The following is a 14,783-nucleotide window of genomic DNA, read 5'->3' as shown; positions in this document are numbered from 1 at the left end:
AGACACAACATCGCAGTGACACTTTCGGTGATAACAATCAAAATAAAACTTCCCAAACATGAATACATTCTATTTTGATGTTGCAGTTTGTTTTCCAATAAGTAACAAGATGATAAAATGCTACTAAATTCCATTCGTGAATACAGACGATAGAGGGCAGTAGAGGGTAAAGTAAAGAACTGCATGAAACTCATCTGCAAGGTCGTGTCTAGAAGCGAACCCTATATTTGCGACATTCTCGCGAGATATATATACGCTGGTTTTTAAGTGGACACGATGTGCAACCTTATTATGCTTTACAGTATGAAAGCATTGTTGCTAAATTCTACTGAGGCTAAGGGACAAAATTCTTGGTCGGGGTCGGGGAAAGATAATAGATTGAGTTGGGTTGATCGTTCTCGCGAGGTCTTACGCGGGTGTGGGGTTCCTTTCTAGACACAGCTGAACGTGTTGCAGGAAGTTGCGCAGGTTGACTAGTTGGGTATAATGGCGCCTCTAGATTTGGATAAATATGCCGAGATTGCAAAGCAGTGTAAATACCTCCCAGAGAATGACCTCAAGGTAAGTGCGACTCTATGGAGATGCTTTTGATGAGGATATGTAAAGACCTGATACTGGTGACCACTGTTTTATGTTGTAACAGCGTCAGTAGCTAACGTTAGCTTCAGCTAGGTAGGAGCTAATAGTTAGCCTGATGACTGTTGGCCAGGAAGTCAAAAGCGTTCAAATAATCTGTTCAGATAAGCTACAACAGCTAAATACAAGTCCAGCTATTATATGAAATGTTGTGGAAGCGGGAATGAGAGTGAGCTGCTGTGGCACACTGTTTTCTGCTGACTGCTGTCAACATGAGCTGGTGATGCTGGCTGTCACGATGGTGGGCTGATGATGATGACAGCTGACTGTTTACTCCCAGTCTGGACTCAGACTGCATGCGGCGCATTTAACACTGTCCCAGACAGTCTGATACCACGTTTTCTGCTTCATGGGAAGTCTAACACCTATCTGGCAGACCGCAGTGTCATGGACAAATCTGAATGACATTTTAAATACCTTATTGATGGATAGACATTTTATTGATCGTGAAATTTAGGCATCTAGTAGGTTATGCACACATACACAAAACGCAATTCGCTCAAGATTAAAAGAAGAAAACAGCAGTGCATGATAGTCGAGCTTTTAGAACTACTACAGGGAGCTGTCACTATGATACAGAATATGCTAATGGGATAGTGTAAAGTAGGACTGCAAGTAATGATCATGTTCATTATCAATTAATCTGCCTTTCTATGACTCAGTCAGTAAAATGTCAAAAATTTGTGAAAAATGCTCATCACAACTTTTCAGAGCCTAAACTGACATCTTCATGCATCATTTGTCCAACCTACAGTCCAAAACCTAAAGACTCCTCATTTACTGTCATATATGACAAAGAAAAGCAGTTAAGTCTTCCTACTAAGAAGCTGGAACCAGCACATATTTGACATCTTCGCTTGAAAAATCATTGAAGTAAGCAATTATTAAATTAATTTGATCATAATCAAGATGATTGGCAATTAATTTTCCTTTTATCAAAATTTCTTGATTAAGAATCAGATTCTACAGACTTGAAAAAAAATCTTCATTTGGCACAGATTCCTACCTTAGTTATTTTAGTTATTTTAACATGTCTTGGTCTGTGGCATGTGGCCTAGGGGACAGAATACTTCCTTAGTGTATCTGTAGAGCAGGACTGAGGGTGTCCTGTTCATGTACTGTTCTTTTATGACAAAATGATCTAGGGCTGCAACTAATGATTATTGTCATAGCTGGTTAATTGGTTGATTATTTTCTTGATTAACTGTAGTTGTAGTTAATTAATAGTTGTTTGACTATAAAATGTGAGAAAATTGTGAAGAATGTTGATCAGTGTTTCCTAAAGTCCACGAGAATGTCCTCAAGTGTTTTGACCAAAACCGAAAAATATTCAGTTTACTGTCAGAGAGGAGAAAGAAACCTGAAAATACTCACATTTAAGGAGATGGATGCAGAGAACTTTGACTTTTTGTCAAAGTCACAATTACTCAAACAGATTAATTGATTATCACCCTAATCATTGCAGCTCTAAAATGATCTCTTCTTACTGATGGATCATTAGTAAAGATGTAAATATTTTTATTTGTACAGATTTCTAATTGAGTTTCGCTGTGTGTTTCTCACCGTCCTCGAGAGCCAGTACTTCAAATACTGACATTTTGGGTTAGGAAAGTATCCCGAGCACATCAAAATAATCAGAAAAACAAGGAAGCACAGGCAAAAGGCAGGTTCTCTGCAGATACAGACACCAACACACACACCTGGTCATAGGTGATGATTGAAAACATTGCATATTGTTCCTTTAAAAGAATCTCATTCATGCAGGTGTCAGTGCAGAGGTTTAGTGTCAATGTCTCCGGAGGCTTTTCACCGACCAGAAGAAGATTTGGGGGCAAAATAAAGACTCATAATTCTTTCATGAAAGTGATCACATTTAAAAACACTGATAGCAGTGCTTAATGATGACTGAACCATATCACCTCTGTCTGTCTATGTGTCTGTCATGTTTCATCTGTACAGAGGTTATGTGACTATGTGTGCGACCTGCTGCTGGAGGAGTCCAATGTTCAGCCCGTTTCTACTCCTGTAACAGTGTGTGGTGACATACATGGACAGGTAAAAAGCACACAGACACACTATGTTAACTCATATATTTGTAACATGTTTGCTTTGATATGGTTTGGTGTGTTGTTCACTAAAATGAAATGCTTACACTACATTTTGATGTCTTTGTGTCTTAGTTTTATGATCTTTGTGAACTCTTCCGAACCGGTGGCCAGGTTCCAGACACCAATTACATATTTATGGTTTGTATATTGAAATCAGTTTGAATTTAATGCGTTGTATTTAACTGGTGTTTTGGCACAGTTTTGGTTATAAACCTCTGTCATGTGCAGGGCGACTTTGTTGACCGAGGGTATTACAGTTTGGAGACGTTCACCTACCTTCTGGTGCTGAAAGCCAAATGGCCTGACCGCATCACGCTGTTACGTGGAAATCATGAGAGCAGACAGATAACCCAAGTTTATGGCTTTTATGGTGAGATTTTATTTCTGACAGATGATGGTCAGTGTTTTTTACTGATCTGACTTCCTGAACAACAACCACACACCACTGTTTGAAATAAATGTTTTTTGGTCTTCCAGATGAGTGCCAGACCAAATACGGGAATGCTAATGCCTGGCGTTATTGCACGAAAGTGTTTGATATGTTAACAGTTGCTGCCGTAAGTATTGAAATGTAATTGTTGTGTTTATTTTTTGTAATTTCATGTAAGAAGATTGAGGATGTGACCTGATGAATGAGTTCCTCATGATTTGAAAACCTAGAATTAGGGCTGCACAATTAATCACAATTGCAATAAAATTGCAATATGGCCAATAACAATATCCAAATCACAGAACCAGAACCAAATCGCAATTTTTTTAAAAAGGAAAATAATTATTATCAAAAAATGAGAATGCAAACAAATAGTAAATAATGAAACACTCACTCGTTTCATTGAGATCTATACAAATTTGCGGAAAAGTTGTGGTGATTGGGCTGCAACTTCCTGGAGGGATTGATAGCTCAATCTCGTGCTAATTATGACAGAAATTAAAAAAAAAAAGTGCTGCTCAGAAGTAGCCAGTTTGTTTTTGCATGGCAAGCCCTTGTTGTCTTTTCAGAGTTGAAAAGTCATACGTGTTATCTTTTGGGTCTCTTTTATCAGCTGATGGATGAGCAGATCCTTTGTGTCCACGGAGGCCTCTCCCCAGACATAAAAACTCTGGATCAGATTCGAACCATCGAGCGGAACCAGGAGATCCCCCACAAAGGAGCGTTTTGTGATCTGGTGTGGTCGGACCCTGAAGACGTGGACACTTGGGCCATCAGCCCCAGAGGAGCTGGCTGGCTCTTTGGTGCAAAGGTCACAAATGAGGTGGGCTGCTGTTCACACACTTATTTTGAATGACTTGGCACTGATACACACAAACATTGTTGAATTCCCATATGATCATCAAGGATATTTACAAAAGTAGCTGAACTTGTTAAGGGCTAAAGAGAGGTTTTATCTTATTTTAAAGAAAAATGTATTTCTGCAAAACTGCACCTACTTTTCATGTAAAAATACCTCTCTTATATCAGTATACACAGTTATTAGGATAATTAAATTTAATATATATTTTTGAAAGATCACTGAATGACAACATGCATACGAGGTGAAATTTCATTCCACTAAGGTGTCATTTATAGAAAGTGAGGGAGAGAAGGGCAAGAATGAAAGTGAAACTAAACAGAAACAAAATTAGTAATAATTTCTGTAATTAGTTGCTGCTGTTAAATTCACAAATAGAATTCCACTTCATATTCTAATCTGACTAATATAACACGAACACAGCATTTCTTTAAAGAAGGTAAAAGTCAACTTTATTGTTACATACACAGTTATACAGAGAACAATGTGCAGGGAGATTCAGTCTCTGCATTGGACCCATCCCAGAATTAGAAGCCGTGGACATCCGCTGTGCAGCGCCCTGGGACCAGCTGCAGCCCTAAGCCAGTGCCTTGGTCAGGGGTACTGACTAGACAGCTGATCTAGCATATATGTTTAGACCAGGGCTGGGCAATGCCACAGAATTTGATTTTGATTCAGTTCCAAGTAATTTAGGGCTAGAGTCGCTGATATCAACACAGATATCAGATGTGATACAGATGTTATTATTAAGAGCAGCTTATGTATTTCATGTCAGGGAGAGCAGTGTGACATTATTTATGAGGTGAATGCATCATCAGTAGGCTAAATATGAGTCCTTTCACAGTTACTCTAAAATGTTGTTTTAAGTATAAAAAGCTCAGGAATCTAATTCATTTAGATGATACATGATAATGTAGTATGAACATTTTCCATTAATCAGTGCTGAAGATCCAGTTGGACTAAAATATTAATTTAAGTCAACTCTGTGTCTGTGTTGAGAGTCCTGATACTGAGGCATTCCCCCCTCCTCCTCCTCCTCCTCCTCCTCCTCCTCCTCCTCCTCCTCCTCTCTGCAGCTCCTCATGATGTTTTGCACATGCTCTACACAATTATATGTTGTTAACACATCCAGTTCTGCTTTTTTAGGAATACCTTTTTTGATATTAATCCTATTGATACCGGAATTGATCTTCAAAATCAAGACGTAGTATCAATAATTTGGGATCGATCTGCCCACGCTTAGTTGAGACATGATTTCACCTTAAGTATCCCTGGCTTTTAAAAGTTCTAAAAATATGGACACTTGCCTCTCACTTCCCAAAGAAAATAAAAGGTGTATTCATATTGGCTGTTTTTTTGTTTGTTTTTTAACATATTTTTCTCTCACCTCCTTTTGTTTCTCTCTGTCTCCCAAAAAACCTGCAGTTTGTTCACATCAACAACCTGAAGTTGATCTGCAGGGCGCATCAACTCGTCCACGAAGGCTACAAATTCATGTTTGACGAGAAGCTGGTCACCGTGTGGTCAGCTCCTAACTACTGTTACCGTTGCGGCAACATTGCCTCCATTATGGTCTTCAAAGACGCTAACACAAGAGAGCCAAAGCTGTTCAGAGCAGTGCCTGACTCTGAAAGGGTCATTCCACCTCGAACAACGACACCATATTTCCTGTAATGAGCACATTCAAACTAAAATGTGTGTTTGTCACGCTGATACCGTCTGGGACAGTGGCATCAGCACTTGTGATCCCATATGAATTTTGTATTCTTCATTTAGAGTATTTACAGTGCATTTCTTGGTGCCAACAATCAGTAGTTAATCCCACTCTGGCATTTAATGCCGTCATTCTGCAGCTTCAATTGCAGATTTACTCACAGCAAAGTTAGCAGTCTCAAAGTATGGCTGAACCTGCTGAAATGATTTAGAGAAGGATTAAAATGCTCATATTTATAAATCTCCGTTTCACTTTTGAGACAAATTCACTTTGCTGAGCAAATTGCTGGTGCAGTGTTATATATGATGTTTCATTTTGTTTTGTTATAATGAATTAAAGCTGGGTGTAAGATAATAAAGCACTGCACAAGAGAAAAAACTGCATTTATTCTGACATTTCAGTGGAGCTATAGACTTACTGTTATTATGTAATCATATATGATGTATACCTGAGAGATGAAGTGTAAAAAAATTCAATATCTGTTTGTTAGAAACTACAGTATTGTTAGGCCTGTGGTACCTTAAAAGGACAGTTCCCCCCAAATCAAAAATGTGTATTTTTCCTCTTGTGGTGCAATTTATCCATCTAGATAGTTTTGGGTTGAGTAGCAGAGTTTTGCAGATATTGGCCTTCTCTACAATATGAGACTAAATGGCACTAGATGGAATTTGAAAAACTCAACAGCAGCATGTCTTTCCACAAGTCATGACCTGGTCAGTCAATATAATCAACAGACTTTGTTGTGAGCAGTTTCATGTCGGAACTGTTTTCTCTCCACCAAACTACACCCACCAATCACTGTGTTACTCACCAAAACTATCTAGATGCATCAAAACTATCTAATAGCACAACAGGTAAGAGGAAAAACGTATCGTTGATTTTAGGTTGAACTGTCCTTTTAAAACATAATCTGTAATTGCCAGATTTGGAATGAGCTCTTGTAATTATTATTTTTCTGTGTCGCCATACTGTTTTTAAATAAAGAAATCCAAAGACTAAAAAGTTACAGCATCATTACCTGGGTGACAGAGCAAAAACGACTCCATGCTTAATTATAAAAACTCATATTATTGGGTAATAAATAATATTATCTACAAACAGCCTATTCATGGTATAAAATTAATGAGACGAGTTGCATTATGTTGTTGCAGTCAGATTATGTCACTGCATGTTTTATACTCTGAGGGTTACATTAAATTTAGCCAAAGATTATTTGGCAGATTTCTAGTTTTCATACATCAATGTGGACCAGATCCAATTACTGCTTACTACTAATTAATGCTAATGAGGTACTAATGTTTATAAGTGACAAAAGGAGCCTTATTGTAAGGTGTATCAATGGTGCATGCTGAAAATATCAAGGTAAACAATATTTGCAGGGGTGGACCTAGAGGGTTGGCATGACACCTAAAATATGCCTTTCCACCTCAGTTTTGGACAGTTCTGCTTAATAAATATGTATATATATGTATATATATATATATATATATATATATATATATATATATATATATATATATATATATATATATATATATACATATATATATATATATCTATAGGTAAAAGCTGTGGCTGGTGGAAACTGGAACTCTAAAGTCTGAGTGCAAGTAAATGCAGCAAGTGATGCTTCTCTTATGCAGAGGTCTGCAACCTTTACTATCAAAAGAGACATTTTTTGGCCAAAAAAGTCTGCTTGGAGCAAAGCTTTGGAATTTTCTATTTTCCTGTGAGATTTCTCTTGTTCTGATTTGACATTCACAGGTAGCCACGACTCAAGACTAACCAGTGGCAAAATGTAGAGCTGTGGACACGTCAAAAAGACACGTATAATATGTGATGAAGCTGATAGGTATAAATGCTGCTGATGGAGAAGACAAAGTGAGCCTAGATCTGAGACTGACAGATAATTGTGGGCTCACTATCTGGCAGACAATGGGTCACTGTTGTGTTGCAACAGCTAATTAATGATTTATGTGTAATTAAGTGTTTACAACCTAATTAATAACCCAATTATTAACCATTTACAAAACATTTATAAGGGCTGTCAAAGTGGGAGCAAAAAGGGTAATCTGAAAAATAACCAGTAACTAAAGCTATAGTAAAATGTAGTGGAGTAAAAAGTACAATATTTGCCGCTGAGATAGTAGAGGAGTAGAGGTAAATAAACTGAAAATACTCAAGTAAAGTACAAATAGCTTGAATTTGTATTTAAAGGACCAGTGTGTAGGATTTTGTGGCATCTAGCAGTTAGCTCCCACCACCCTCCACAGCATGCAGAGAACCTACAGCGGCTGTGGTGATGGAAATCCTTAAGCGGGTATTTTCAAGGCTTGGAAAGTGCTTGGCTTTTTTGATAAAATGCTTAAAACTGCTTGAAATTGTAGATGTATTGCTTTCATAATAAATAACTCTGACCAAACAGTGATAGTAATTCTTTTTCTATTCTATTCACCCTTCTGGAGAATAATGATTAATGAGTTAAATATGATAAAGAAGGGAAATAATCAGTTTAAGTTTGTTTATGTACACATGTAATGTAGCACAGCTTTAAGGTGCTGGAAAAGCTTGAGAATGCATTTTGAGAAAGCTTGAAAAGTGCTTGCATTTGTTTTTGGAAAAAGTGTAGGAATCCTGAATAAATCACCCTAAAGCTTACACGCTAGACTTTTAAGTACAGTACTTGAGTAAATGTACTTAGTTACATTCCACTGCTGTTGGTCAGTCTAAAAACGTGTCTGTCTGCACCTGAAGGTCTGAGACTACTGCTGTTATTAGTTCTCCCGCCTGTAGGCGGCGAGTGTTGCCAGCTACACTCCCACACCTCTCAGTTCATCCAGCCAATGAGCAGAGGCACGGCCGTGACGTCTACAGTCATGTGTGTTGGGGTGATTACGTGTAGCTCAGCTCAGCAGCAGAAGTAGCTAGCTTGTCAGACTAGACACTGTCAGCTAACCGTCTGACACAACCACAGCTGTTCTCTGGGTGTCCACAGAGGAAAGGCGACCGTTCAGTCACCGAGGAGCTGAAAACATCACGGACTGTGTTTTATCGAGGAGAATATGGTAAGAGAAAGGAGACTTCAGTGACAGAACGAGCAAGCTAACGACAGCTACCATCACCCGGTGGTGGAAACGGTAACTCTCATTGTTATGGCTAGCAGAGCTAACAGCTAGCTGTCTGTCAAAACACTGATTGACAGTGTAATTATACGTATCCTAATTGGATTAACAGTGATGAAACACAACGGACAGAGCTTTTACTTTGCTGTAATTTGTGACTTAGCTTCTCTTGTTCACATATTAGCTCTAAGGTGGAGTTAGGACAGGGACACACTGTAGCACAGCCATGGAAACAACTCGCAATCTGGTTTTGCTTTCTAATATACATTAATCATGTTCGATGGCTTGTATAATTACTCCAGAGTAAATAAGAGTAAATTTCTGCGAGCTGTAATAAATGTCTTGCAATAACACAAACATTTAGTGGTCTGGTGTAGTTTGCATTGCAGTACGAAGAATTCAGAGGGTGTCATCTGCTTTGAGTTAGAAAATGATCAGTGTATTATTGGACTACTGTGAGTAGAAGTACACCGTTGGTCAAAAGTGCAGTATTCAAATAGCAGAAGCTGCAATTGTTCTGGTAAAATGTATAACAAAACATTATTATAATGAAGCGCTGTAGTGGTGCTGTCCTGGCTTACAGATCTTGTTCTCCAGATGTAAGAAAACATGTGTGTTTAGTAAAGACCCCAACAAGTATCAGATCATTATGATGATTGATGAACAATAAAATTCCAAAATGATTGTGAATCATATCATAATATCTGTCAAAGTCAATGCAGTGTGTTTTGTTTTTACCAGAGTGTGCAGCCCTAACTGTGGAAAACATTTTGTCTCCCAAGCCACAGTCACATATCATTTTGATATCAGTGAAATATCAGTAAGAAACTTTCAAGTTATAGCTAGAAGTGTTCCTAGGCTGACAAAAAAGGAAACTCCCAAAGGAACATAGATCATTTGATAGTTATGCCTCCAGACAGATTATTTTTTGTTTGTTTTCTTTTGAGAGTAAAGGTTACAGACCCCTGGACTTGACCGAGTAAACAACCACAACCAGAATCAATTTGATCTTGTTCTTGGGCTCATTACAGCAATATCACATGTAATTGTTGCAGAAAATAGTCTACATTCACATTATAGGCAAAAGTGGCTAAAATAGGATTTTTTTCCTTTGCTCATATGTGACTGACTGATCTGGCTTTTTCATGACAATGTAACAAAAGGCACAAATCGCTTGACATCTAATCTTTTCAATTCAGATCTGGGCCACCTTAATATATGATGCTAAATCAGATACAGGTATGATTTTTTTTGCAGTGGGACCTCACTGTGAACAGTCATATCAAAATTAATGCAACCTATATGTACCTCACTTCCCTGAAAATGTCTTGCTGCGAGAGTCTTGTGAAGAGGGGCTGATAGATGAAGTTAAAAGTTTTCCCCTTGACATCCTGAAATTTTTGGATGAAATCTGTTTTGAAGCCGTTTATGTCCTACCACCACTGCTGGTTCAGAGGCATCCACACACACCTCTAAAGACGTGGCAGCTGGTCCTCCACAAATAGCCAGAATTAAAAATTTGGCTCCCTTGCTCCTCATAAAATGCTGCCTCCATGCTTACTGTCTTACAGCTGCGTGTGAGGTCTCTGTTGCTGTGACCAGTGACCGTGACCAGTTCACACTGGAATCTGATATTGGCCACAGAAAAAAGAATAATGATATTAATGAAAAATATTGTGAACAACCAAACAAAAAAAACCTCAGATCTGAGCAGTAAATCCAAATTGACAACACTAAGGCTTGTAATGTGAACATTGACGCAGCTGCTGTTTATTTTAATAACTGTGTCTATTCTGTTCTAGATGTAGCAGAATGGGATCAACAATACAAACCGTCCTGAGTCTTGAGTGGTACTGCATGAGGACGCGACTCAGTTTCAGCCCTCAGAACAAGGAGCCTTAAACTCCATATGTTGCATGAAGTCTCTCACTCTCCAGAAACTGCAAATTGCACTAGAAAAGAGACACTGAAAGGACAGATATGTTCGCCAAATTGAAGAAGAAGATTGCAGAGGAGGCGGCCACAGCACCCCGGAGTGGTGTTCGTATACCGCGTACCATCAGCAAGGAGTCCATCACCTCAGTAGGGGCAGACTCGGGGGATGACTTTGTAAGTACTAATCACCAGTCATTAATGCATGTGGGTTTCTAGAAGGTTTGCTACATCTTTAGTGCATAACCAACCATTGTTTGGACATTTATTGCCTGGGTTATTTTATTTATTTATTTATTTATTTTACTTATTACACAGTAAAAAACAATACCACCTTCATGGTCTAGACCATATTCATAGATAGGGACGACCTTTAGGAATTAAAAAAAACAGGAAAAAAAAAACTGGGTATATAGACTGGGTAGAGCTGGGTATATTGGTTAAAGGTTCTAACTGAAACAACACCATATCAAGTAGAATTGAAACTTCTCTTGTCAAATTATACCTGCATTAGATAATTTTCTTCCCAGATGAAGAAAAAAAATGACTATCTTGTATGGTTTTGCTGGCAGCCAATCACTGTAAATATTCTTAAATTAAGTGCCAAGTGTGGTTGGGTCACTACTGCAGCAGCTACAATCCATACAATTCCCATGGCATGTCTGGAAGAGTTCAGTCATAAAATTGTTGAATCATAATTTAGTTGCTTTTTGTTAGTTGAGATAAATGCTACTGAATGTGTTAAATAGACATATATCATCTGATATTGACTGCAGACACCTGAATTTAATAGAATTGAAATTGTATCATGGCAGTCTTTGTGATATCAGCAAATATTGTATCACTGTCCAAAGAACTGATATAATACTGTATCATGATAAAACTTGTGATTAACATCCCTAATATTTAGTCAACTAGTAAGGCAGTGGTGTTACATCGTGTTGTCTGTGTTATTGGTCATTTAACCTGGTTTCTCATTCGATAATGATAAGATAAAATCTTACATGAAAACTTTGACTAAACTTGACTAAAATTTGACCAAAATAAGACTACAATGCCCAGACTTTTATTTGACTAAAACAGGATGATGTTGACAAATAAAAACTTACAAGGACATTTGACATGGGACTAAAACTAGATTAAAAAATTGCTGACACAGTTAACACCATAGGTTTTAGTCATTGTTCATCGTTGATTTGTACTGTTCTAAGTTCCACCATGTTCTAAGGGAAACCACTCATACTGACTTGCCAGCACTCAGCAGCAACAGAGAGACAACTTTGTTGTTCTGACCAGATTCTCATTGGCAGAACAAGAATTTCTATTCTATTAACTGTGGCCAATCAATGCCTCTTCTGAACATGGCTGTGAACACAGCAGCCTCTTGAACAAATTGAACCGTGTTACATAGAAAAAAGAAAAAGCTCATTCTCAATTCAAGAAATATTTTCAATATATTGAATAAATACCTGTTACTGTTGTACTGATGAGATCGAATCTGTTTTTGGTCTACCGGGTCCTTTAATGAGTTCTTTTGTCAGCAGACTAAACACACTCAGTGTTGAAAACCAAGGACCTTAAATGTTTGTCTGAGGCAGCGTTGTGATATTTAGGCCAGTGGTCTGTGGCAGCTCCTGTTGATGCTGCTGATGGCTACGGTCCAGCTGCATTAGTAATCCCCTCTGTGACGTGTCCTAATGTGCAATATCGCTGCCAAATGTATAGTTGTCATCAGTATCACATCTCTACTCTCAATGATGTTCGCAGAGGAATAAATTGCTGCATGATAAGAGAATTAATTTAAACTCAGATATAAAGTCTAAAAATTTGATTAAAAAGCAATAAATTAACAGCAAGGTTAAAGCTCAACACAGTCTGAAAGCTGCTTTTTGCTGACAGTTTATTCTTTCACTGCTCATCGTTGAAGTAGAAAGACAGGAAATTTGATTAGGCTAATTCTCTCGAGGAAGTCATTAAATGTCCTGGTATTTTCTGAACAGCTCATGTTACAGCAAGTTGTAGGTTTTATTTTTCAAATGTCCTCATGCATTGTTTGTATTTTCAGTCCACATGTAATAGGAAATAGATTGGAAACAATAGTGATTGAGGATGGCTTTTCTTGTCTTTCTTAAAATTTCTCACATGTCATTTGTTACTCTGAATGAGTTCTAGAAAGTCACAGAAAAGACACACTCAGGGCTATGAGTGGAACCCTGGATGGCTTTTGAAATAGAAAGGATGACTGAGTGGGTTGTTCTCCATTGTATCAGTTGCATGTAGGCAGGATACTGTGTTACTCAGTCTAGTTACCAACCAGAATAACATGTAGGCCTGTCACAATAACTGTTTTTGTTGGATTATATTTTTGATTATAATAATTGTGATAAACAATCTTATTTTTTATTTTAAAACCATTTTATATTACTGATATAATGATAATATAACAATGCAAGTGCAGGGAACAGTTGACTTTTAAATCTGAACAATATTCAGACCAGGGCTGCACAATTAATCAAAATATTATCAACAACACAGTATGGCCAAGTACAGTATCCAAATCACAGAAACTGCAGTTTTTTGATAAAGGAATAATGTTTCTCAACAGCATTATAATGAAGTACTGCAGAAATGTCCTGACCCAAAATCTTGTTCTCCACATGTAAGACAGTATGTTTGCTTGGTACTCATGCCAACAGATGTCACATCATCATGATTTTGGGACAGTTCACCCCAAAATCAAAAATACATCGAACTACATTTTTTTTTATTGTAAAGAAAGTAGTTTCTACTCAAAAGAAAGCAGTTCCTAGTTTTGTTTTGTTTTTTCGCAACTCTTAGGTGCTGTGGAGAAACAGCTATGTGTTGCACCCACGTCTTACAATGGTTGGGAAAAACACTGCTGTTTATTCTGGCATCATGTTGGCGGTATTCTTAAATAAAAAAAATCATACAAAAGCATGCATGTAAACACAATGGTGAAAATGAAAAAAATGTGATGCAAAAATGATCAGTCTCACTAGTTGTGAATAACATGCAATTTGCAGTGTTACAGTTTAGTTTATTTACCATATTGTGCAGCCCTTATTCAGACATTGGAATTAGAATGTGAAAAAAAATCCTAAATAACTAAAACATGAATACAATAAAACCACACAACCAAAACAATACATAGAATGGACTCTGGCTCTGTTAAATTGCAGTTAAATAGGTATAAAACATTTTGCAGAGGGTTATAGAGTTATAAGGTAATTCTATTGCTGCTTTACTTTAGCATTGAGTCAACATATTCATTTTGCTCATGTTAATGAGCTCTCCTCATCTTCATTTGGCTTCAACCCTAAATGTTCCTACATCAAAGCTGTGGCATGCTGCTTTGAAACCATGTCCAATTGGACTTATTCATCTGACCTGTCTGTCTGGAATTATGCAGTCATCATGAAAAACGTGTTATCTTCACTTCACCTGGTCCACTGTCATCAGCAGACGACGAGAGGACAGAAGCAGCACAATCAGAAATGACAGCAGTGTGCCTCAGCTCAGTTTTTTGTTAATTTGGCCTTTAGGTGCTATGAAAATACAGTTAGGCTTTGCACTAAAGCCTTATAATGGTAGGGAAAGATGATGGGAAATATTGAGATCAACAAAAATGATTGAGATCATTTATCGAACAATAAGTCAATGACGCAATTATCATGGCAGGCCTGTTGATTAATTTCTTGTGTCAGAACATACTCATTATCTTCTCTGTGTTTTATTGAGTTTTTGTTTCTTTTTAGGTGTGGCTGCTCATTGTACAGTTGGCCCTGAGGTGCACGCTGGGATATTTTTAGGATTTTAGCGGTCTGTTCCCTTATTGTGTTCAAGAGGAATGTATTTGTCATAGCTTGTAAAGGAAATCCATATCTGTGGTGAGGCTCTGTGCACTGAATCCAACAGGGTAGTGAAATCCCTCGCAGACAAAGCCAGACTCCTGAGGCTGTGT

General features: G+C 37.7%; 2 protein-coding genes across 4 annotated transcripts in view; both read left to right on the top strand.

The window, feature by feature from the left end:
• Nucleotides 1-401: 401 nt before the first annotated feature.
• LOC146320889 (serine/threonine-protein phosphatase 6 catalytic subunit) lies at nt 402-6,553 on the top strand. The gene is made up of 7 exons (XM_084729319.1): nt 402-561; nt 2,596-2,691; nt 2,817-2,882; nt 2,973-3,114; nt 3,222-3,301; nt 3,788-3,997; nt 5,459-6,553. Exons 1-7 carry the CDS (start codon nt 487-489, stop codon nt 5,705-5,707), a joined length of 918 nt encoding a protein of 305 aa, XP_084585445.1. The 5' UTR covers nt 402-486; the 3' UTR covers nt 5,708-6,553.
• Nucleotides 6,554-8,639: 2,086 nt separating this feature from the next.
• golga1 (golgin A1) overlaps nt 8,640-14,783 on the top strand; it is a 29,738-nt gene continuing 23,594 nt past the window's right edge. For 2 of the 3 annotated variants that reach the window (XM_084729316.1, XM_084729315.1), the window contains exons 1-2: nt 8,640-8,812; nt 10,672-10,978. In XM_084729316.1, the coding sequence (XP_084585442.1) occupies nt 10,850-10,978 (129 nt within the window). In that variant the 5' untranslated portion in view covers nt 8,640-8,812; nt 10,672-10,849. The remainder of the gene's footprint in view (nt 8,813-10,671; nt 10,979-14,783) is intronic. The other variant, XM_084729317.1, reaches the window with a different exon arrangement.

This window comes from Lutjanus erythropterus, chromosome 10 (assembly GCF_056507025.1).
Source record: "Lutjanus erythropterus isolate fLutEry1 chromosome 10, fLutEry1.hap2, whole genome shotgun sequence".
Classification (NCBI taxonomy): domain Eukaryota; kingdom Metazoa; phylum Chordata; class Actinopteri; order Lutjaniformes; family Lutjanidae; genus Lutjanus; species Lutjanus erythropterus.
Note: the sequence above shows the minus strand (reverse complement) of the source record. Positions and strands in the feature narration are given on the sequence as shown.